At 41.0% G+C, this 25,389-nt stretch overlaps 1 protein-coding gene across 2 annotated transcripts in view; it reads right to left on the bottom strand.

Moving 5' to 3' along the window:
- Window positions 1-2,777: 2,777 nt before the first annotated feature.
- The window catches only part of PKD2L1 (polycystin 2 like 1, transient receptor potential cation channel), a 45,745-nt gene continuing 23,133 nt past the window's right edge, over window positions 2,778-25,389 (bottom strand). The window contains exons 5-15 of one of the 2 annotated variants that reach the window (XM_088144254.1): window positions 23,488-23,712; window positions 20,512-20,740; window positions 19,973-20,143; window positions 19,138-19,319; window positions 13,773-13,893; window positions 13,014-13,112; window positions 10,568-10,689; window positions 10,276-10,393; window positions 7,226-7,362; window positions 4,628-4,754; window positions 2,778-2,993 (exon numbers count right to left, since the gene is read on the bottom strand). In XM_088144254.1, coding sequence (XP_088000380.1) covers window positions 2,778-2,993; window positions 4,628-4,754; window positions 7,226-7,362; window positions 10,276-10,393; window positions 10,568-10,689; window positions 13,014-13,112; window positions 13,773-13,893; window positions 19,138-19,319; window positions 19,973-20,143; window positions 20,512-20,740; window positions 23,488-23,712 — 1,747 coding nt within the window. The remainder of the gene's footprint in view (window positions 2,994-4,627; window positions 4,755-7,225; window positions 7,363-10,275; window positions 10,394-10,567; window positions 10,690-13,013; window positions 13,113-13,772; window positions 13,894-19,137; window positions 19,320-19,972; window positions 20,144-20,511; window positions 20,741-23,487; window positions 23,713-25,389) is intronic. The other variant, XM_088144255.1, reaches the window with a different exon arrangement.

Here is a 25,389-nt window from a genome sequence, read left to right as displayed (position 1 = left end):
GTCAAGGGTAATTGATTTCTTGTTTCTTCTTGCATCTGAAGGAAAAATTTGTTAGGAAGACAAGTTTAGATTTTCCTGGAAAAGTGATGCTTGGCAGAATCTGCCTCCTAGCTGATGGCAGAGTAATTAAAGTCCTTCATTAGTACTATTTCATACAACTTTGAAAATACAATTTGTTTTCAGAAACTGCTACCCATATCTCATAGCATAAGAAAATGTTTTGTGTATACTGGATATCTCAGAATGTCAATAAAAACTTACAGTATTTGTTTCTTTTGCTTTGCTGCAGATTATTCAATTCAGGAAATAAAAACATTAACTCACATAGTCTGACCTTTTACTATGACCATATTTTGGCCAAAATATATAGAATTGTCAGCATGACTGTACAGCTATTGTCAAGTACCTGTATACATATGTTGTACTTCGCTGCATCATCAAGTACTGTACTTCCAATTTGTCAAAGAATCAAGAATTCATACTTCACAAGGATACCATGGTGCTAATTGTTAATTCAGATCATGTGGTTTGCTAACATTTCTATAACACCGAAAGATGACTGACATTTGTTATATTTGCATCATTGTTACCTTATTTATTTAATAAAGCAAAAAGTATGTATAGTAAATGTATTTCACCTATGAACAAGAAAGGTTCTCACACTTCTGAGGAGATGGAAGCTATGGAAGAGTGTTTGCCCTCAGAACTACAGCGCATCTTCCCACCCACTTGGTGACCTTTAGTAAAACACACGGGCTCCCTGACCTTTGAGTCTTCTTTCTTTGTGTGAGGAGAGAAAGTACAGAACAACCTTCTTCCCTGAAAAATACTTCATTTTTTCAAGTTGCGTGATACATTATCAGTAGAAGCGCAATATTGCTGCACTAATACAAGAAGTCACAATGAAAATGCAGATGATTGTACCAACCAACAATAGTCATATGGGAAAAGGTTCTTAAGTATTACTGCTGCTCTGGCTTGGAGAGATTGTCTTGATGCATCACACAAGAATAACTATGGCAGAGATGGAAGAATATGACATGGCTGAATCTAATTCCTTCACCAAATGCCTTTGGGTTGCACATACCAGTTTACATAAATGACAAAGAATGTATCCAAGCAGGACTAAATGGGGCTGTATTGCGCCAGAACAAATTGCAAGTCTGTGCAGTGCATGACAGTGCATTATATTCCTGACATTCACAAGCAAAACATCCACAGGTGAGCTAGACAAGTGGATTTTGTGTGAGAGATCACATGGGGGCAAGGGAGGCATCAGAGGGACACAGGGAAATTATGTGGTGGCTGATTACATAGTAGGACCACTTTTATTGCTAAGCCTCCAGTATATAGTTCTGCATGTGGCTTTGGGCTCTAATGGGGCAGACGTTAAAAACAATGTACAAAATTCTAGGTTAAAAGCAATCTCCATGGCGTGATGTACTTCTGTTAAGGGTAAAGACATTCTCAGATCAAACTTGATTCATGGTGACAACTTCTATGCAGTTTTGTTGGCAGTGTGATGGAAGTAGTTTGCCATTGCCCTCCTGGGCTGTTTTTTCAACTTCCCAGTCTAGCCAACATACTGGAATTTCCAGGTGATCCAAGCCCTAATGAGCTTCTAACCTAAGAAGCCTTACGTTGCTTCTGAAACCTGCCATACATTGAGATTTCACACACACACACCCAAACGAAATCTCAATGTATTAATAGTAACTACAATTATGATATTCAAGTGCTGAAAGCTAGCTAAAGATTAACAGTGGCTGGCATATAATGAATGGATACATTGCCTGGACATTAAAAAAAATACTGTACCTGCGCTTCTGTTTCAGGACATTTACAAGATAACTAGACATGGAGAACATATCCAATAGTCAAAGATGCATCTGAGGCAGCTGATTGCACTCCTATGTACATGTGTGAAAATAACAGCTGCATAGAGTTTGCCATCTGAGCATCTGGTAAGAATCTCCAGTCTCAGAAGGAAACATCATATGCTTTGCCAACAGTTGTGCATATTATCCTTACCTATTGACTGAAAAAGTTAGGCATTTCTTTTATTTTTAGTGTCAGTCCTAGTTCTTTACAGTCGTCAGAATAATCTACTGAAATTGACAACTCCATTGTCAGAAGATAGTATACAGTATGCTATTTTCTTGTGTATAAATCAGACCATTTAAATATGCTAACCATCATGCAGATCTTTAGCCAGGTTTCAGAACTGTCGCTTGAGTATTTGAATCCCAGCACCTGGAATAACAATAACATACCAGCTCATTACAATCTCCAGCAGGTACTTGGTTTTCCTATGAGAAGTGAAGCCTGTGCAGAAAAATGCTTTCTGTGAATACTGGCAATGCCAAGTTCCAAATTTAAACCTGGGCTTATATCTGGCCAGGATAAGATCAGGGATTACTTTGAAAGATTGAAAATCCAGCGCAAAATTTGGATCCAGGTTGGTGATCCCTTTAAAACCCAGAGAATGTTTCCTTTTTCATTACATCAGATCATATATGGCCAAATACATAAATCTGCCAAGGTACGATTGATCTCTTCTGCATGAAGAAAACAATCACCCAACAGTAGACTGGTAGTGTTTAGAAAGAGGTTACAAGAATTATTTGCCCACCCAGTTCTGACATGAATGGTGTCCCCTACCCCATAGCTCCTTTTTGTAAAGAAGCTAGATTAAAAACATAATTAAATGCCTTACTAGCCTAAGCATAATGAAACAGCAAGAAGAGTAATTAATACCACATGTATTCAGCAATAAGCTAGAAGTTCCTGTTAGATTTGAACTGGATATTCTTGGGAGTTTGGGAGCCCAATAGGTCTAATCTGGACAGAATGGGGTAGACGCCCTGACTCCTGTTCAGAGAGTTCACACTGATATAATTCTCCTGCACACGGGCTGCTTCCAGTCCACCCTCTTCTGTAACAACATGTTCAGTGTTCTGCGGAGCCAGATTTTCTTGAATCAACTGTTCTCCCTGCCAGCAAGGAAAGGGAAAAGACATTCAGAAACGTGATGAAGGACAGATGAAGGCATTCTTCCAGAAGCAAGGATTTTTCCTTCTTTGTAGGGTGGCAATCAGCTATTTGTATTGCTGTGTTCGCTTCTTGGGTATATTGACTATAATATCTTGAATTTCAGGAGGAAAGTAAATGGCACAGATGAACTGGATGCCAACAAAGAACGAAAGAAGGAACAATGCTCAATAGTTGCAGATATCTGAATTCAGTATGTGAGTGACCTGTAGTTGGTCTGGGAACTATAGGTGTGAGATGAAATATTCACATCCAGTCATCAAAAATGCATTCATACAAAGGCAAACCATGAAAACACAGAGAGGTAACTATTTCTTGCATGCCTTTCGCTAGACATTTGAGCCTGGTTTTGTGGAGTTCCCTTTTGGTTTTTAATTATACCATTTGGGTCGCCATTTTATATATTAGTGGTTTTTTAAAATTTATTATGGTTATTTTTTTGACAGTGTTACTTCTGTTGCACATTACCCAGAGTCATATTGGTTGAGCTGAGTGGCCCTATAAAGGGCTAAATTAATTAATTAATAATTTTCCCTACTTGCAGGATTAGTGTGATAGAAAATAAGATGCACCATGCACCATCATTGAATCATCTAATCATTATATAATTCTTGATCTTTTAATCTGCAAGACACTTGGAGTGAATGACAAAGCAAAAAAAAAAAAAAGGTAAGAGAATTTATAGAGGCAACAGGTTGCATCTCCTCTACCACACTGCTGAATCATTTCACTGCCATGAGACTGTCAGGCCCTGCAGTTCTCTAAATGTTAGTTAAATGTACATGATTTTCTGAAAGTTTAATAGTGTTTCTCCAGCCTTGGTTGAACTCATGTAGGTTATTATACTACTATTCACTTCATGTAAGATGGGTGGCTATATAAATCTGATAGATAGATAGATAGATAGATAGATAGATAGATAGATAGATAGATAGATAGATAGATAGATAGATAGATAGATCAAAAAAGCCATGATAAAAACCATGACCTCACAGTGTCCTTTTTTTATGTCCAATACATATAGAAAAGGGGTTGAATTGTCTTTTTAAAATAAATTTACATATACTGTTTGATTTTAGGGACTTTTATTGCAATATGCATTTTTGTACAATTTTTCTTTCTTTTGTTCTTGGATTTCCTTTGTAAAGCAAAGTTATAAACATAAACAATTAATTTTTTTATCCTTATGAGCCTCTTTCAGGTTTGCCCCTTTTTCATGTTTGTTCTTTATTTTTTCTAAGAAAATAATGGTCACCATATTTATAGCATTTCTAGCATCTTCCAACCATCAATGTGCTGTTTTAATAGTGATAGGGGTAGGTTTTATATTGCCTCAATGAGGACTGCGTGATGCTAAAAGATGCTCTAAAGCTGTGTTTCTCAACCTTGGCAACTTCAAGATATGTAGACCAACACCCAGAATTCCCTAGCCAACACAGGGAATTTGGGAGCGGAAGTCCACACATCTTGAAGTTGCCAAGGTTGAGAAACATGGCTCTAAAGCCCTGGTGAGGAAATAGCTCTCTGTCATGCTATAGACCCTTTCCAAGCCATTCCTGATAGTCTGCTTACATACCTCAGGTACTGAGTCTTTTTTCTTCAGTTTGCTTCTCTCGAGGTCTTCCAATTTAATTACCAAGGCTTCTGTCTTGGATATGATGCCACCAACAGAATTCTCCAACTGGAGCACTCGTCGCAGGAGTCTGTCGAGAGGGAGGGAGGGAGGGAGGGAGGCTTTGAAAACCCACTTTTAAGATAGTACATAGGATAGTACATAGGGACTGGTCAAGACCACTCCCTGCAAGTTCATTTCCCTCTGGTTCTGATACATGCACAGCATGAGTTGGACATGAAGGGTTTCTGCATGGTTATGGGTGTTCCTGAGAGCAGAAATGTAACCTCAGCAAGAATTAATGAAGCAGGTTTATAACTTTAACAAAAAAAGGTCCATTTTAGGGAATACAAAGCAATTTAAATACATTGAATCAGGAAGAGAACCAGAGAGGAAGAGCTATGTTCTTGCATGCCTGGGAATAAAGGCAAAGGAAGATCCTGAAATCAGCAGTCTTCTAGACAAAGACCAGGCAGAGTGGAAGAGAAGACACAGTACTGTAAATCCCTAACTTCCTATTTATACTCCATTGCTCCTTGTAGTCAGTAGGTTGGGAGGGGTAGAACATTGGGGATTTGAAAAATTGAATTCTCAGTTTTGGTGCTTTCACCTACTTTATCATCTCCTGGCCAAAATCACAGCTACAAATCAAAATTATACTCAAATTCAAAACCTAATATTTTAAAGTATGGATTGAATATGGATTGATTAACAATACAGTTTTTGCATGCGTATGTCTTTCTCTTCTGTATCACTGAAATATTATTCCTTGAGATTCGCTGGATTTAGGTAGTGAATCTCCCACTGATGGTTCTAAATGTTCTTTGGCAATGAATATTACAAAATGCATCAATATATATATCAAAATGCCCGTCTTGAACTTTTACATGAATAATTAAGTCTTAAAATTTTTTTGGAGGGTGGGTGCCTTCGAGTCAGTTTTTGACTCCTGATGACTGCCTGGACAAGTCCCTGCAGTTTCGTTGGTGTGACTTTTCAGGAATGGCTTGCCCTGGCCTCCTTCCTAGGGCTGAGAGAGAGCGGCTGACCCAAAGTCACCCAGCTGGCTTCCTGCCTAAGGCGGGGCCAGAACTCACGGTCTCCTGGGTTCTAGCTTGGTGCCTTAACCACTACACCAAACTGGCTCTCTGAAATCTTACACAACTATACAAAAATCATTAAATCAGTTGTAAATAATCCCACAAAGAGAGCATGTGCTGAGGTTAATTCCTCATCCCTCTGCTCCTCCAAATTCTTCCCAAGTAATCTTTGCCTAACTGTGGGTTTAAAGGGGGGGAAAACCCTTGTGCTAATTCGAAGTGGGATGTTAATATATTGAAAAGGAAATGCTAACTGATGCCAGGCACACAGATGTCACAGGTCAGGCCCTCCCCTGGATCACACATGATGATACGTATTTATGGGCAGATGCCCTCCCAAAGCACACCATCGTATATGGGACTGGGATTGCAAAGGGGACATGGAATAGCACCTACAGACTATAACTGAGGAATTAAAGCAGGAACTAGGAAAATCAGCATGATTATTATCCTCTAACAACAGTTACCAGATCTGATGTTTTAGGCTTCAAGCCCATTTCTTCTCAAGACCTCAGGATGGGGACAGGCTATTTTCTGCTTGCCTTAGAGCCTGTGTGATAGAATTTACTTTTCCACTCCCATGTACATCAGAATTTATCCCTTAAAGCCTCTACAGACGTCTTCCTCTGAACATCAAGGCAGCGTATTCTGCTCCTTTTCCTTGCCGTTGGACTCTAAGCTTCCTGTAGCAGATTCCAGCTTGGATTTGCCAAGCTTCTGGTCCCCAGACTCTGCCCCTGGATCTCATGGACTCTGGTTCTGAAAACTTGGCAATCTTATTGATTGGACTGAACTTTCATTTGGTGTAGCCCCTGGTGGTTGAGGCTAAAAAGCCACTTAATAAAATGGGAAACTGTGTGCCCTAACTGGGTGCTTTGGAAAATGCTGAATAGAGACACAAACTAGTATTAGATATCTCAATTTCAGTGGTGAACTAGCAAGTGCAGCCACGGGTTTGTTCCAAAATGCAGATTTCTCCTCCCTCACTACTGAATATCTTGCATTATTTTAAAAATATTAAGACTGCAATCATATGCCCAGGATACTCTTGTGTAGTTGTAGAATATAGCAGTTGTACCACTATTGCACTGCCATGTTACCTAATAGGTGTCTGCCATGGAAATCACCAAATATGCTGGTTCATATCCAAATAGAGTAGGGAAAGGGAGATTGAGTGAACCAGAAAGATGCCAGGGAAATGCAGATAAATGTCAAATCCTATGTCCCTCCAGATCCTAAACTCACACCTAACCTTCATAAACAGCTTATCCACTCAACTGGAAAGCTAAAACCTATCATCTTGCTTTATTGTGAAACAGGTTTCAGGTTTGTTTGCTCTCTGCATGCACATATTGGTGTGTGTTCATCAGTATATTTTCTTTCACCTTTGGGTCCATGTGTATCACATGTATATATTGATATCTATTTGATTATTGATGAAATCAAATGAGATATTACACACATTTGGAATTCTTCCTCAGAAACACGGCTGGTTTTGTTTGCTTGATTATTCTTTGCCTCTGCAAAGCCAAGAGTGTTGTCCAAAGTGTTGTCCCTGAAGGATTTCCCCAAATTCTCAATTTCTTCATTCAGAGCAACCTGAGGAACAAAATCAATCAGTTATTTAGCCTTACTCAGATTTCACTGAAATAATTTAAAATCTTGCAGTCATGGATTTGTGTGTTTTCTTCCATTAGATTTATCACAGGCCCAGGGGCTCATTTTAATTTTATCTGCAGCTAACAAATTTATGTCATAGCAACTTTCTACTACATCCTGAAACTCCTCACTCTAGCGGGGCCTTCTCAATAACTGCTCCAGATCCTATAACTTCTTGTGCAATGGAGCCATCCAAAGTTGTCATAAGTCCATATGCATTTTCACCCACATTTATCTGAATATGAATATTATATATATATTTTTCCTAATATGACCATCAAAAAACTCCATAGTAAAATGCATTTATCTATCTATCTATCTATCTATCTATCTATCTATCTATCTATCTATCTATCTATCTATCTATCTATCTAATTTGTATAGCCACCCATCTCACAAGAGAGTGACTTTGGATGGCATACAACGCTTAATTAAGTATAAACCAATAAAGGCATATAAAACAGTCATAATGAAAATCTATAAACTATAAAAAGCACACAAAACAAGAGAGGATGATATTATCTGCAATAAGGGAGCCATCGCAAAATCTCCCCGGGACCCCCAGGCCTGATGACATAGCCAGGTCTCGAGGGACCTGGGGAATGTTAAGAGGGAAGGGGCTAACCTCACTTCTGGGGCAGAAGATTCCATAAGGCGGGTATCACGGCAGAGAAGGCCCTCCTCCTGGGACCCGGAGCATGCCTTCCCTGCCAGACCTGATGGGACGGGCAGATGTAATCGGGGAGAGGCAGTCCCTTAGACAACCCAGCCCCATGCCATGAAGGGCTTTAAAGGTCAAAACCAGCACCCTGAATTGGACCCGGAATCAAACTGGCAACCAATGCAGCTTGGAGAGCAGAAGTGTGACATGTACCATTCTAGGGACACACACAACTGCCCACGCTGCTGCATTTTGCACCAGCTGAAGCTGTATACTCTTTAAGGGCAGCCCCATGTAGAGGGCATCACAGAAGTCCAAACAGGAGGTGACTAGGGCATAAGTGACAGTAAGCAGAGCCCCCCTGAGCCAAGAACGGGTGCAACTGATGCACAATATGAAGATGTACAAAGGCCCTCCTAGGCACGACTGCCACCTGCTCTTCAAACAGGAGTTGTGAGTCCAGGAGGATCCCCAGATTGCACACAGGGTCTATCTGGGGCAGTGCCACTACATCCAGCACCAAAGATGGCATAGTCCTAGAACCGGAAGGCTCCAAAACCCAAAGCCACTCAGTCTTGCCAGGATTCAGCTGAAACCTGTTGTTCCTCATCCAGACCCTCACAGCTTCCGGGCACTGGGTAAGACGTTCACAGCATTGCTTAATTCGCCAGGGGCAGAGATGTATAATTGGGTATCATCACCATACTGATGATACCTCATCCCATGGCGATGGATGAGCTCACCCAGCGGCCTCGTGTAGATGTTAAATAGGAGAAGGGAGAGTACTGAACCCTGCGGCATCCCACATAGCAGGGGCTAAGGGCAGGATCTCTCCTTCCCAACCACCACGGACTGGAATTCGCCCTGTAGAAAGGAGACAAACCAGCACAACATCATGCCACCCACCCCCAATCCTTGAGCTGATCCAAAAGGATACCACGGTTGATGGTATTGAAAGCCAAAGAGAGGTCAAGTAGGGCTAGGATATATGCACAATTTTCATCCTGCCCTCGCCAGAGATCATCCAAAAGTGTGACCGATGCTATTTCCATCCCATACCTGGGTCTGAATCCTGAGTGAAGGGAATCCAGATAATCCACTTCTTCCAAGGTCCTTTGAAGCTGCTCGCACAACTACCTTCTTAACTACCTTCCCCCAAAAGGGGAGGTTAGATACTGGATGAAATGTGTCCAGTATCGTGCGGTCCAGCGATGTATTCTTGAGGAGGGGGCAAATCAAAGCCTCCTTAAGAGGTGAAGGAACAACCCACTCACTCAAGAATTAACCATCATCAGAACCCACCCACACAATCCCCCCTGGGCCGCTTTAACCAGCCAGGAGGGGCATGGATGAAGCAGGTGGCTGAGCTCACAGCCCTAAGGGTTACAGCCCTGTCCACTTCCTCAGGTCCAACAGGTTCAAACCATTCCCAGATAACCGGGCAAGACGCCTCCCTAGGCATCTCCACTGGCCCTGCAGCAAAGCTAGCGTCCATCTGAGAATGAATCCAAGTGACTTTGTCCAATAGATGCTGAGAAAATTCCTCCACACACCCCTGCAAGAGGTTCTCTAAGCCCTCCTTACCCTGGAACAGGGCCACGGGGTGGCTATCTGTGGACGCAATAAGAGCGGAGAAGTAATAGTGCTTCGCCGCCCCTCACCGCCACTAGGTAGGCCCTAATAGCAGCTCTAACCTGTGTTTGGCCGAGTTTGTCCCTTGTTGAGTACCAGCAGTGCTCTAGACATCTCTTCTCTTGCTTCATCTCTGTAGTTGTAGTGCCAGGATCCCCGAGAGGGGAGAGGTTGCACGGGTGCAATCTGATCCAAAGCCTCAGCCACCCCCTTATTTTTGCATGTAATACTCACCAATATGTGCATTTTCATACACAGTTTTTCTATGTATTTCTGTTTTTGTTGTCAGGGAGAAAAGTGTAGTAGTGGTGTAAATACTGAAGAATAATTGCATATTGGTTTGCATATTGCTTCAGGAAGCATTAATTAGTTAACTTAAAAATGAACTACACTGAGTTTTCTCCCCTTTTCTTATCAAATGCATAAAGTCCATGGCAGAGAAATCATTATACGGGCATAAGTCCCACCTGTAAATTTTTTCCTAATTCAGAGCATGGAATATCAGGTCAGTACATCAAAGTTTAAGCAGTGTATATAAACCAGATCTCCTTTCCCCTTACTTTCTTCTCCTCCAAATCATTCCGCATTCTCTTCTGCTCCTCCTCGTCAAGGATCTGGTTACCATCTTTATCAAATTTTGCAAAGGCTGCTGTGATTTCATGTTCAGCATGACCCAGCCTGAGGAAGTTGGGGATAAGGGTGGGGGACGGAGAGAAGGATGAACACAAAATCTGAAAATGTAAAATTTAATGCATAAATAACAAGGTTGGTATTGAAGCACACTGCTTGATTGATACGATGGTCTAATGATGGATACTTGTGAAATTCACTGGAAGCTCTTAAGGTGCTTACTCTCTCAAACTGTTCTTAAAGTCTTCATATTCCAACTCTTTGGTTCCTTTCTGTAAAGCTTTCTGCACATCAGAGATCCGGTCTTTTTTCAGCTTCAGCTTCATCAGTGTCCTGTTATAGCCCTAGAGTTAAAAATAATGCAAAAGAAAGTCACCCTTTGTTGTTTCATGCTGTGTTCATCATGAGATATAAGAATGGCACCTGCAGGAACAGACTGCACAATGACAGAAGCCCCTGATACAGTTGGGGAATTAATTCACAAGTTCCTTTCCATGGCTTTCAGCTGCCTCTACAACTTTTCTGAAATTACTTGAATAAGGCCCAGTCACAAATAATGGAAAGAAACTGACTTCCGGTGAGGCATGGCAAACTGAAGACGTCCCTGGAAAATGTGGACAACATTGCAGTTGAATCTCACGGCTGAATGCAGGATCTGGGCTGGCAAAATCTCTCCGGAGAAAGAAGAGACCTTGAGATTGCCCACATGCACCCTGAACAGCTACACCTCATGAGTAAACTGCAGGAACAGATATAGTTGCAGTTGGCTGGTGAGTGGAGTGTCTGGGAGTTGAGGGAAAATTCCATCAAAGCTCATAGTCATAATGTAGCCTTTTTGGACTCAAAGTTCAGCTGATCCTCATTTCTTAATCGCTTTAGAATTAATTTTTTTGTTGTTGTTTAAATATTGAGAACCTACAGAATAGCAAGTTTTATGGTTTTCACTGGGTGAATTTCCTTTACGAAAGAAGTTTTAAGTATGAGTTTAAGGATTTATAAAAATTTGTTTTTTTGGAATTAACAGCAAAAGGGTGATTGGAGTATTGTTTTTAGAAAGTTATAAATGGGCTAATGATCCAGATGGATTTAATATAAATGGATTTAAATTAAAGATAAGAATCCTTCCCTTGGGAAACTAGACATGTTTTTGCATTTGGAATAAAAATAGTAAGATAAGATGGGACTTTGAAGGTTGGACACTAGAGGGCACCAGAAGCAAATAAGACAATGGTTGTATTGAGAGAGATGTGTGAACAAATAACTCAGAAGTTACTTTTAAAGATTTCTGCCATTATTGATGAAATAGATGATGCTATGGAAGAGTAACAAGTTGTACTGGACAAAAATAAAATTGACTCAAATTTGGACTTAAAAATGATAGACTACAAGAAGGATATGGAACAAGATGAAACCCTGAATTTACAGATGAAACAGGCTGATCTTTTAATAACTAAAAAGGACATACAAATAATAGACCAGAATAGTGACTTGGATGTCCTTTTTATATTGGATCTACAAAAGGGATTTGTTAATGTTGTCAGTGACTCTGTGAGAAGAGACAAAGAGAAAATGAAAAGAAATCATATGTTGGGATATTATATGAAGGGATCTGAGATCAAGAATGCTGGGAGTAGGGGGAAGGAATATAAAGTGGGTTTATTTGGCCAAGGTTAAAATAGATAGGTTGCTATTTCTGGCAATTTTTAATGGATTTTTTTCTAACTAGGACTGGAAGATGATGTTCTAAGGTTTTGTTTTATGGGAAAGGTTGAATTATATGGGAAAGAGGTTATTTGTTACATTTTACATTTATTTGATTAAGGTTAAAATAGTTATGCTGTTATCTCTGGTAAGTTTTATTGGATTTTTACTGATTGTATTTGAGTGATGAGGTTTGGGGGATTTGTTTAAAAAATAGAAAATGAGATATAAATGTAAAAGGAAGGGATTAGTGGGTTTATTAGATTAAGTTTATAACAGATGGTTATTTTTGATAACTCATAATGAACTTTTGCTGATTAGTATGGATGATGAGACATTAAAGATTTGTTTATAGAGAAAGAGGTGAGATGCGGGGTGAAGAGATTGTGGTATTGAGATGGTGATAAGTTGTTAAAGCTGCTTATACTTGCTGGGTCGGAGGGGGAAATTACTTCTTTTTTACTCTTTTTTAAAAAAATCTTTATTTTTCTTTTTTTCGTGCACTTTTTGTCTTTTGTCTTTTTTCTCTTTTATAGTTTGTGTTAGTTTTATCTGTATAATGTAAACTCTAATAAAATTATTATAAAACAAAACAAAATGTGGAAAGAAACTGATATTATGGCCACTTTTGCATAACTACTTTTGTATAAAGTAGTTCACTTCTCCCCAGCAGTCTTTATCGATAGGGGGAGCTGGAATGACTGCTCTGCCTTGCTGTGGGAATGTGTGGTGGAATTGTATGAAATCTGCCATCAAGAAGATGCAGGCAAAACAGAACAGAGAAGCTTTTATCACAAGTTGGGGACACCCTGAGGGTTGCACCATACACTGGCCGTGCAGTTGGAGATTTCCAAAACATTCTTGGGGTACAGGAAAACGTGGCTGCCAGACTGTTCCATGGCAAGCATTCACTCCAAAGCAGCTTCATTCACAGTAGAGGAAATAAAGGTATAAATGAATGAACTACCTGTTTTAGGATGTCCGACAGCTGCAGTTCATTCTTCTGGTTTGAAAGTTCCTCTTTTACTTCTGAGTAGGTGTCATTTATAATAGCCAGAAACATGTTCTGTAGAAAGGAAAAGGAAAATGTGCAGTTCAGATTATCTTGAAATTATAAACCCACTCTTTTTAATGGTGCTTTATGTATGTGCAGATGGGGGGGGGGCAGGTAGATTTGCTCTGTACTCAGAAGATACTCATGGCTTCTATGTGATTTGAAGAACTGAAACTGATACTTCAAGGAATTGTGAGAATTCCAGAAGAAGGCCACCCTTCTTCTCTGTTCTGATATTTCATGTTTTAAAAACCATGGAAAAGATTTTATATGAAAAACTGCACACTTTCTATATGTAAAATCTTTGCTTGATTCTAATACAATTCACAATTTTGTGGCTGCTCTCAAATTTCCAAGCTGAAACTTCAGACTCAAGAAAAGGCATCTCTTTTCATTCTTTCATTCTTTTTGTTTGTTAGATTTATATGCTATGGAGGGAGAGAGATTTATCAAAGTGTCATAAAGTTGGAAAGGGGCATTAAAACACTTGAGTGCTCATTGCCTTTGCTTGAACACATCAGGTACTCCATAAACATCATCAAACACATCAAGAGCTCCATATCTCCTTTAGTAGCTGGTTCACCATAAAACTGCTTTTATCATTAGGTTTTTTCCATACTATTCTTCCAAAATCTATCCTTCTTTAAACCCATTAAAACAAAATCAACTTACCAATAGCACAAAGAAGACAAAGAAGACATAAGTGACAAAATATATGGGTCCCAAGATTCTGTTGGCATTGTCAATCGCATTGTAGTCAAAGTCACCAAGAATGATGCGAAATTGTGTGAAGCTATACAGTGGAAAAGGGAATGAGGTCAGTAATATGGTTTTCAAGGAAAGAGCTTTGGTGAGATGGAAGGATTTGGATAAGCGAAAATATTTTCCCCTTCTCCTTTCTGAAATATAGCAGTAAGTAGTCCAGAGTTAGATCTCTATGAATCTCTATGAACCCACAAGCAAGGCAAGGGAAACATGCAAAGGGTGGTGTCTCTAGAATTCTTGCTGAGACCTTTATGAAGGACCCTCTAGGTCATGTGACTGGGAGGAGGAGAATGGAGGTGTTAGCCCCTCTCCAAACCTCTGTCCAATGGCTTTTCCCACAGAGATGCTTTGGGGCAGTGTTTCTCAGCCTTGGCAACTCTAAGATGTGTGGACCAACTCCCAGAATTCCCCAGCCAGCCATGCTTTGAAGTTGAGTTGAAGTCCACACATCTTAGAGTTGCCAAGGTTGAGAAACGCTGCTTTGGGGTGACTTTTTATAGATCTTTTGGTCCTCCCCGCCATAATCTGAGCCAGCCCATTTTTTAAAATTCAATCTGTCTTTGGCCAGTTTAAATTTATTTCCAACATTCTGTTTGCCTGTAAAGAATAAACAAGGAAGGGAAAGCATACTGAGAATGGGTTCTGGAATTCTTTCCAGGTTCTAGAATTCGAAGAGTCATCTCTTTTTCCTTCTATGTCACAAATGTATGTGCTGTGTCTGTGTGCATTTTTATGTGTGTGTGTTTCTGCTTTCACTCTGTGTCTGGGTGTGTTTGTGTGTATGTGTGCACGAAGGGGCATAGGGAGGGGCAGGCAGCATACCTGCTGCTCTGCACAGGACCAGAAAGGAGGAGTTGGCGGTATTGTGAGCTGCGGACCAAGGGCCTCTCCCATAAGGCTGCATTGGGAGAATGTTTTGGGGAATGCTTTTCTCTGCTGCAGCCTTCAGCTGACCCTGATTTTTGAACTCAGCTTCTCTTTGGCTGGTCCTATTCTGTCCAGGTTTTGGAGAGCTATCGTGCTGATGAACAGACAGAAAGAGGGATAGCCAGCCACTCAGGAACCTGAGCCCTTCTGCATAATTTCTTTCCAATATTCCATTAAAAAAAACCCAGCACTTCATATACAGTAAAATATGCACACACCAATAAGGTATATATTATTATTAGCAGCCCAAATCAACCCACTGAAGGTTTGGACTGTATTCATTGAAAATTATGCACTGTAATCAACCCTGCTGGTTGGTAGGTAGATGCTTTTCAATTCCCCAGGCAAGGGCTGAGAGCGAGTGCCTGGCCAGAGTCACCCAGCTGGTTTCTGTGCCTAAGGGGGGAGTAGAACCTGGCTCTCCTCGATCCTCAGGTGTTAAGGTGGACATCTTCCTCTTTTTATATTACTCATTGTTATCTGAAGCATCACAAGGAGAACTGTGAGTTGTTATTATTATAATAATAGCACCTTAACCATTACACCATACTGGCTTTCTCTCAATACTATAGAATTGAATTTGAACATTATTACTGTAATAAAACATGGAAACACAGTACATGCACTATGTAACTATAAAATTTGGTGGAGTATAACTTGTAAAAATGTCTCAGGGAAGCACCTTCAGCCTTGCCAGACTCTGTACTATAGCTCAGAGTTTCTCAACCTTGGCTACTTTAAGATGTGTGGACTTCAACTCCTAAAATTCCCCAGCCAGCAGTTCTGGGAGTTGATGTCCATGCATCTTAAAGTGGCCAAGGTTGAGAAACACTGCTTATAGCAGTTGCAATAAGAGTACACTAGTCCTGACCTATATGGCATTGGTTTCTTAGTCTGGTCTACCTTATAGGGTAGGGTGATGGCACAATATAATCATTTTAGAAAACTTGGAGTAATCTGACATCTGCTCAGAAAATCCATTCTCATGAGCCTTTGTGGAACAACCAATGGCTTAAATGCTAGAAGAATTCTTTTATTACTAATATTTATTAAGCCGTTGGGAAAACCTAGTTGCTTCTTCCAAGTCCACATGGAAGAGAGTGCAGTGTATAAGCTGCATTAAAGAAGTTAAGGTGGACATCTTCCTCTTTTTATATTACTCATTATTATCTGAAGCATCACAAGGAGAACTGTGAGTTGTTATTATTATAATGGACTTCTATTTCCTTATTATCCTGCCTTAGATAAAAGTCGCTGTTATTTACAATTAAGCTCAGGCCTCTTGTAAAAACCATTCTGCGAGGCTGACCAGTGCCTGCATTTCTTTACTAGGGAAGCTAGTCTCTTCCTGCCACTCCTTTCAAGAAAGTGCTGGTGCCTCCTGGGCCACCAGGCTCAGGAGATAAGGACCCTGCGGCTTCCCCTTTTCAGAGTCAACAGCCTTTCCATTTTTGCTATCACTGTACCCTTTTGCTCCCCCAATCACGTAGCTACCTTCCATTTTCATCAATAGATTTACTGCATGCAGCTTGGGAAGCAGGAAGTACCCCTCGTTCCCACTCACAGGCTTTTATTGACAGGAATGCCCAAATATCCGTTTCACGATTGATCGCCCTGGCACAATTTCCTGGAGGGGGGGAGCCCAGGACTATAAACCTGAGTACTAAAGAAGCCACAGTGACAGGCATGTCATGACAAAATGCCTCTCCTGCCACTGTTTGCCACGGCCGGTCGGGATGAGAGCTCCCCTGTGCACGTATGATGCTTCTGCTACTTAATAGAGCTTTGTCTGTTGCTGTAATCCTGGCTTCCATTGTTCATTAAATCTTCAGGATCTCTTTATCTTACCTTATTTCTTTCAGTGATCATATACATTGCATTTTTTTTTACTATTGATGGGCAAACTAAGTCTTTCCACAGCTCTTTTTTTTTATTAATGTTTGTATCTGAGAGAGACCCTTCAATTTGTCTGTTTGCTCCCCTTCATAAATCTGTGTAGGTGACTCAAGCAAGGATGTTCACTTTCACTCTTTTTTGTGTGCTTTTGAGTCAGATTTTTGACTCCTGGCCAGTGCCTGGACTAGTCCCTGTAGTTTTCTTGGCAATATTTTTTTTTTCCCGGAAGTGGTTTGCCACTGCCTTCTTCTGTGTAGGGCTGAGAGAGAGCAACTGGCCCAAGGTCACCCAGCTGGATTCATGCCTAAGGCAGGACTAGAACTCATGGTCTCTGCAGTTAAAAGAGGGTGATGGGTTAGCAAAGCTAAATCAGAGATTAAGTGGAAGGCAGCAGTCCTTCCTGCAAGAATTCTTGTAGCAAATACAAGAAGGAGCAGAAATGCTAACTACAATTTCCATCTGCTGTTCATTATCATTCATCAGTTATCAATTCTTCATTATCCCCAATGACTCATTTAACACAGCAAATTTATTATGCGTCTGAAGGAGATTCAAGGCACTTACTTTAGAATGTGAATCTTGAAGAGGCATCAAATATTCTCATTTCTGCTGTTTTGAGCTCTTAGCAGCTAGTGTATTTGGTATCCAGAGTGTTTCCTGTGATACTTTTAAACTGTTCTTTTAGCTATTTGTTTGTTTTTTTAATTTATAGGCCAACGAGCTCCCATATGACTTTGGTTAGCTTACAACTAGGAACCAAAATATTTATAAAAACCTATAACACCTATTACATTTGTTTTATTACTGATTTTACCCATTAGTGCTAAAGGGAAAGAAGAGTCTTATAAAAGAGCTTGGGAGCCTAAATAAAGCTTAAGAGAATCTTAGGATGAGGTTGTCAGTCCATCAACAATCTTTCATCCCCATGTAGACTCTGCTATGGAAGAAAATACATATGGATGGGGATGAATGTATTTGTAGATTAACTTCTAAAATCTAAGGCTGACCACTTGCCATAGCTCCTTTTGTAGGAAGAGGTGGAAGGGCAGGTGAGCTATGAGTTGAACCATCATGGCTGCCAGTTCCATGATATCTTCTCCTCAGAAAGACCAAATGGCATAGCAGGGGGTGGAGGAAGGAGTAAGAAAATGGAAATGGGCTAGTCAGTGGGAATGGGGGTGAGGAGAGGGAATTAGATCCCTATGAATTGTCTAATAGAGACTTGAAAACTCACCTGGATGAGCAGCATTTCCATTCCCACAAATCTTGCAACTAGATTTCTAACTGGGCACATAGAATACAGTATATCTTACCAATCTTACAAAATCTACACTGAAGTGGATGTGGATCCATTGGAGAATCAGTTCAAGAAGAAGTGTCTTTAGACCAGGAAACATTAAGGATCGTGTCTTTCACATGACCAGATCATTATTATAACTTTACTGATACCTTTGGTCAAGGTGGGCAATCATTTTCTTTTTGTCTTTTTATCCTGTCTGAGCCCAGAGGGATAGGGCTGAAGGCTTTGTGGTGGCATTGGAGCAGGTGAGGCCAACGTTTCTTACTATCTGTGGGTTTGGGGTTTGGGGGGAATTCAAGGGAAGATATGGCTGCATTAAACCTCTCTAAGGTTTAAGGCATCCATTATTTCAGTTCAGTGGTGCCCAACTCCACAGCTATTCTGGGTGGCCAACAATTAAAAAGCAAAAAAGAAAACAACATATTTCAAAGAAAAAGAATACAGCTGACCAGGGTAACTTAACCCTTCATAGGGAACAATCAGTCCAAAAGACGGGTACTCAGGTCTTTTAAAAGGTTGCAATAGTGCCCAAATGACCCCCCCACCCCAAAAAAAGCTCTCAAAATTTTGATCCTGTTCATGCATGGCAGCTTGGGGGCTGCAAATGGGGTGACATTGGTTGTCCACCCAGTTTTAGTGTTGGCAGCCTTTCTGACAAATCTAGGAGAGATTAACATTTACATCTGTGTATTTGCTGCTTTTTTAATTATCAGCATTAATCCACAAGACTGGCAACCAGGGTTCAACATAATACAATGTTGGATTATTTTTTAATGAAAAGCAATAAAAGTAAAGCCTTGGGTTAGGATGGTGGTAGAGGCCATGATCAGCTGTATTCTTTTTCTTTGATATATGCTGTTTTCTTCTTCGCTCTTAATTGTAAGGAGCCCAGAGCAGCTGTGGAGTCAGGCAGCCTCAAAATTGAAATAATAAAGAAATAAATAAGGATTCATACACAGAGTCAGAGTGAAAATAATGATAAGGACATCAAGTCTAGCTTCCTGTTCATTTACTGTCTCACATCATATCCTAGAGGTGTAACGCTTCTTAATCCTGTACTTGTCCACCCTTCTGGATGACAGACACTGACTGAGAACCTTGCCATGAAGGAGACATAGAAAAAGAAAGGATAGAATGGGAGACACTCACATGCATTTAACAAAGGTGCTGAAGTTTTCCACTTGGGTTCCAAAAAGGAGATATCCCAGTTGTGCATAGGCAAAAAAGACAATGAAGAACATGATGGCAAAGCCCAGGATGTCCTTGGCACATCGGGCAAGGGTGGAGGACAGCTGGGTCATTGTTTTGTTAAAGCTAATGTATTTGAATATCTGGATGGGAGAGGAAGAGATAAATGCAAATGAAGGACCACAACTCACCATATGTTCTGGCAACGCAAAGTTCTCAGTTTTGGGTTGGAGAAGATGATGAGAACCAAAGTATGACAATCTCTACCTGAGCTTTAAAAATCCTTCCAGGAAGCTAATTTTAGGGGTTAACTATACCCTATTAATTCACTATTCTACATGGCAATAGGATTAGAGATATACATAAAGTGCATTGGCATTCTCAAATTATTTCACATTTACTATTGTTTTGCAATCCAAAAAAGATTATAGGGGGAAAAGAGTGGAAAGCTTTCCCAAGGCCATCTCTTGAATTGCTCCCCAGCTATGAAATATCTTCCCCCAGGAACTGCATTTGGCCCTGGCTCTGTCAGGGAAGAGATTAAACTCTTTCTCTTCAGACAGAATGTGTGAATAACAATGTTAACTGTTTTCATTTGGTTTTAATTGTCTGGTTATTTTTCTTTTAGATTGTTGGCCACCCTGAATGCCCTATGGACAAAATAACAGGATATAAATCAAAACAATAAGCAAATACCCCCCCCCCCCGCCCCTGCCTTATCACCTCTTTGTCACCCCGCTGGGGAGAAAGTTCTTTCTTTCTGAAATTGGGATGAAAGACAAAGGGCAAAAAGTACCTTGATCCAAGCAAAGAATAAGTTCACAGCATTCATGTTGTTGTACTGGGTCTGCCAAAAAGCCAGAAATTCAAAGTCTGCATAGATGCTGGGGTTTCTTAGCAGCTGCCCCATCAACCTGTTGACTTCAATGGTACGAAAGATGTGGAATCCAATGGCTAAAACAGAAAGCTGAGAAAAATGTGAGATTCAGTGGAAATTGTGCAGGGGGTGGAAAAGCTTTCCCCTCCCCTCCCTTGCCCTCTGTTGCCAACTCTCTGCCTTGGGAAGAAAGTGCATGGGAACAAGGGCAGAAAAAGCTTAATTTCACACCTGTTTTCTGCTGTGATTTCCTTACTTTGTGCTTGCAAATATGTCATTATAAATATAATACACATGAAGTAAATACTTCATTAACTAATTAATTTAACCTATAAATACTTTCAAATCTAACCTCTGTGGCTCACTTTCTTTCCTCTCTCCTTTTAATTATAATATTAATTATTACATTGCTATAATAACTTCATTATTATAATCCTATTAATTAGAGGAAATCTCACCAAAATGACCACTATATCCAGAATGTTCCAGATGCTGGTGAAGTACTGAAGCTTGTGAATGTGCAGTTCCAAGATTTCTTCCACAATGTAGTAGAAGATAAAGATGCAGAAGACAATTTCACAAGAGACAATGAAGAAATCCCATGGGCTGACATACCGGAGGAGTTTCACCGTCCGGATCTGCCACGAGGGAATGGCACCCCCGGTGGCAGGAAATTCTACCACCAACCTAGGCAGTGGGGAAGATGGGGTATAAATAAGGGTTAATATTCTCTTCCTGTGCATCTTCACATTGGATGGTCAGCCACTAGATACATAGAAAAATTTAAGATAGAAAGATCAATCTATTTGGAAACTGAATTTTTATTTCTTCTGCAGGCCCTGCGGCAGTGCGGTATCAAGTTGGAACTTGTGATTCACTTTTGCAAAATATATTCAGCAGGCTATAATTTAGTCTCTATTTCTATAAAGTTATCTAATGTCCAATTCCTTGTACTGAAGAAATGTATATTCATGCTTAAAAAAGAGGAATGAGAGTCAAGAACTGTTGACATTTGTTTGAAACTTCTGCGCTAAGTTTTAAATATGGTTTTGAAATGGAAGACATTAATATCTTAGTCTCAGGCAAGAACAAATTTAGCCTAACTGCAAGGGGGTTTCAATATTAACTCAGTTTATACTCATTCTACTTCATTTGAATTCCTAATGATATGAATTAGTAGTCTTAGTGGAAATGCATCAAAGTAATGTTTAAAACTGCTATGCCTAAACCTGCATCATGCTTTTGTATACAGTGATACCTCGGGATACGAACGCCTCTGCTTGCGAATTTTTCGGGTTACAACCAGCTCTGGCCCCAAAATTTTACCTTGGTTTGCGAACTCCGCCTCGGGGTACGAGCCATTTTCCACCCGTGCCACGTGGTCCGCGGCCATTTTCTGCCCGTGCCACGTGGTCCACGGCCATTTTTCCGCCCGTGCCACGTGGTCCGCGGCTGTTTTTCCAGCCCTGCCGCGTGGTCTGCGGCCGTTTTCGCGCCGCGCCGGGCTGTTTTCGCGCCGCGCCGCGCCGGGCCGGGCCGTTTTCGCACCGCGCCGGGCCAGGCCGTTTTCGCACCGCGCCGGGCCGTTTTCACGCCGCGCCGCGCTGCACCCGGCCATTTTCGCGCCGCACCACGCCGCGCCCGGCCGCTTTCCGTGTGGTCCGTGGACGCCAGAACGGATTAACGGTAATTACATTGAACCTTATGGGAAATTGCCTCGGGTTGCGACCAAATTCAGGCGGAGGGCGGAACGGATTAACCGGATTTACATTGAACCCTATGGGGAAATTTGCCTCGGGGTGCGACCAAATTCAGAGGGCGGAACGGATTAACCGGATTTACATTGAACCCTATGGGGAAATTTCCTTCGGGTTACGACCAACTCGGGATACGCCCAGAGTCACGGAACGGATTAAGTTCGTATCCCGAGGTACCACTGTATATCATTTGGTTTGCCTAACCCTGGATTTTTACTGATTCAAGGTGACTGAGGAAAACATTATTTGCCATATATGACAATGGTAATGAAAATGGAATTTGAGCTTATGTGATACAAAAGCAGAATTTTAGAAAGTGATTATTTTAAATGTAGCCATCCTAACCTATTACTGATAACAAAAGCTGTTTATTTCTAATCTGCCATTCTGCCTTTGTAATCTTGGGCAGAAGAACATACTTGGTTTCTTTAATTAATACCAAGATGGAGTGGCTCTAGTTGTTGGGCCTGCTGAGGTCCAGGGATTTTCTATCTTTACTCCTGAGTGTAACTACTTGATGTCCTCTTGGACTCACAGCTCCTGCTGGAAGAGCAGATAACAGCTGTGCCCAAGCGGGCCTTCGCAGAGCTACATCTGGTGGGCCCGTTGTGCCCCTCCCTGGTTGGGAGCCCTCCAAACAATCACTCACGCCCTTGTCACCTCACAGTTTGACTCCTGCAAGGTGCTCTACATGGGGCTCTGTTGGATGCCTTTCAGCAGAAGTAAATGAAACAGCAATCAAACGGTCAGGTTCCCTAGCGTAAGCGTGGGAGAAGCAACCCAGGTATTGGACACGACACATCTCGGTAAGAATCTTTTTTGCATGAAGCCACTTAAAACTGTTGACTGCCCTCTGTCAACCTGAAGTGGAAACTCTTCTTATATTCATGATGGTTTATTATTTCTTTTCCTGCCTTTATCTCTGTTCAGTGGGTTTTACCTTTGTCCTGTTCAGTCTCAATACTTTCAGAGATTTGGGGAAGAGGAGACTCAATAAAAAACAGGTGTATCCTCCTGTGTAACTCATCAGTTTTTTTTTAAAATGCCATTTTTGAAATTTACTACTTTCTTGGCATTCCTGTTGTGTTACGTTCAGCTGTACTTCTGCTGTCCATGGAATCCACTCACTAGCTTCGTCCCCTCGCCCCCCCATCTTTACAGTGCTTAGTTTCACCATTCCCTTTCCATGCAAAACTAGGGCCAGCATGCCAGCTGCACTCTGCTTCCAATGCTCAGGTATTTGTGTAGGTTTAGGACCATGTTTTCTCCATTTCTCTGCCTCCATCACCACTACAGGTTTAGGACCACATTCTGAACAGCATTTCAGGTATGAGTGGGGTATGAGGAAGGAGAAGGAGAGAGCATTTGACTGGGGCCTGAGTTGGTTTGGCCTTCATACTGAAATAAGTTCTCCATCTTTCTTGATCAAAAGAAAGGCATATTCAGTCAGGCTTGTTTCCATGTAAATATGTTTATTACTGTAGCACTAATCTTACTCTTGCTTCTCCATGTGAAATGGTATGGACCATAGAGGAGTCTTTCAAAGTGGATTTTCTGAATGAAGCATTGAATTCCACGATTTAATAAAAATGATTTTAAAAAATGAAAGACAAGGAAAAGATCAAAGGAAGATTTCACTAGAATTAGCTAGAACCGCCATGTTCCAATGCCCCTTACCTGAGCACACAGAAGAGGTTGATGTTGGCATTATACACGGAGAAGTCCATAAAAACCACACGGGTTCCCCGATCCAGCCATAGGTTTTCTTTCAACACTTGCAGGGTTTCAGCACTTTCCTCCCGGGTTATTTTGAGATCTACATAATAACCTCCTCCGCTGTAGCTTGTTAATCTGCCCCAGTGGGAGGAGCCATCAAGCTCTTGCTCCGTGTAATATTGCCACCTATGCCACAGAAGTATTATGGAGAAAAAAGAGGGTGAGAATAGGTGAAAGGAACATGCAAGCTTCCTGGTGGTCCAGGTTGAGCTGCACAATTTATCTATGACTCCTTCTCCAAGAACAAAAATCTTATCCATGAGAGGGTATAGAGAATGATATGGTTCTTGAGGAAATTAACCAGCAATCTACCGTCAGTATTCTTGAAATACTATATGAAGTACAGGGTTTGCTTTTCTCCCTTGCCTATTTATTTTGATTACATGAATGTTACAAATGTTAGGACCCAAAAGGAAGGAGATCTGTGAAGTGGAAGGAATTAAGGGGAAGAGTAAGAATCCTAGATCTGCAAGCAGCATTGAAGTCATTGAACCCAACGCCCTTCTCAAGGCAGGAATCCAGAATCACAGATCCACTTGATTCACTGGCAGCCTTATGAGGTAGTCCAGACAGGAAGCATACCCAGAAGTACTAGCTCTAACTTTATTGTAAGGTTAACAAAATCTTGCAAGACTTTTCTCCCCTCCTTTCCTTTTAGTCTTACTTTTACTCTCTGGAAAACTAGCAAGGGTCCTTTCTGAAACGCTGCCCACATCCCTTTTCCTTCTGTGGGCTGAGATACCTTTTGCATGATGGTTGTCTAGTCTGCGGCTCTTCCTCCTGTCTCCACAGGCCATTACAGCACCAGAGGATTTTAAGTGGCCGTGATGTGGATCATTCACAGACATACAGTACTGTATGTGGGGAAATCTATGCTACTGGGTGGGATAGATTAAAGGGTCTGAATGGCATGCGGGCTAAGACAGAGCAATTTAAGAGGTAGGAGGTTCACAACAAAAATAGTTCTAAAATAAATACACACAGAAACTATATATCCAATTATTAAATGGACTATTCCTATTTAACTTTTGGCTGATACAACCATTGAAACGTGTTCATTCATTTGATAGATTTATACCCTACCTTTTCTCCAAACATTTTTCAAAGATAGTACACAAAGATCTGGCTAGCCCATCAATAAGTTCCTTTAGCACCCTAGGTTATGATTCAACTTGTCCTGGAGATTTAAGCTCATTCAAAGTAAGTGTGCTCCTATCAATTCCAAGCTTCAGTCCTGCCACTTTATTAGGCTCTTGTGGTGGTCTGATGGCATCCATGCCCACTTTTTGATGAAGATTGAACCAAAATAGGAGTTGAGTTATTCCTCCTTTTGTCTGTAATCTTTCCAGATATCAGTGTCAGACTGACTGGTCTGTAGTTTCTTTTTTCATCTTCTTTTGGATATTTGTCCTCCTCCAGCCCCCCTTTCTCAAAGATAATACACAGTATTGTAGCATGCAGATTATTTGACCCTTGATAAATAGGTAGATAGACATTATTCCTTGAACATATTTCTATCAGCCTGTCAGGCCCAGTCCAAGAACAACGGTGAAACAGTCCGGTTGAGTGAAGTTCCTTTATTTGCTTATACCATATAGACTGAATCTTGCCAGAGTAAATCTATACTACTGCAACCAATGGATATACCCTGGGAGATTCTAGGGAGTGGCTGTCCTGAACCTCTTTCGCTTCTCATGCTCCCCCTGCGGACTGTGTTGTCTTTTGTCTCCTTTCCCTTCCTGGAATGTGCGTGCTCCTTCCTGACTGCCTTGCTCTCTGTTGCTATCCCCCACATCACCCTCC

Source organism: Python bivittatus, unplaced genomic scaffold, assembly GCF_059951505.1.
Source record: "Python bivittatus isolate LINGU-HERP-01145 unplaced genomic scaffold, Pbiv_v1 ctg000400_np1212, whole genome shotgun sequence".
Classification (NCBI taxonomy): domain Eukaryota; kingdom Metazoa; phylum Chordata; class Lepidosauria; order Squamata; family Pythonidae; genus Python; species Python bivittatus.
The sequence above is the reverse complement of the archived record's forward strand: the minus strand, read 5'-3'. Positions and strand labels throughout refer to the sequence as shown.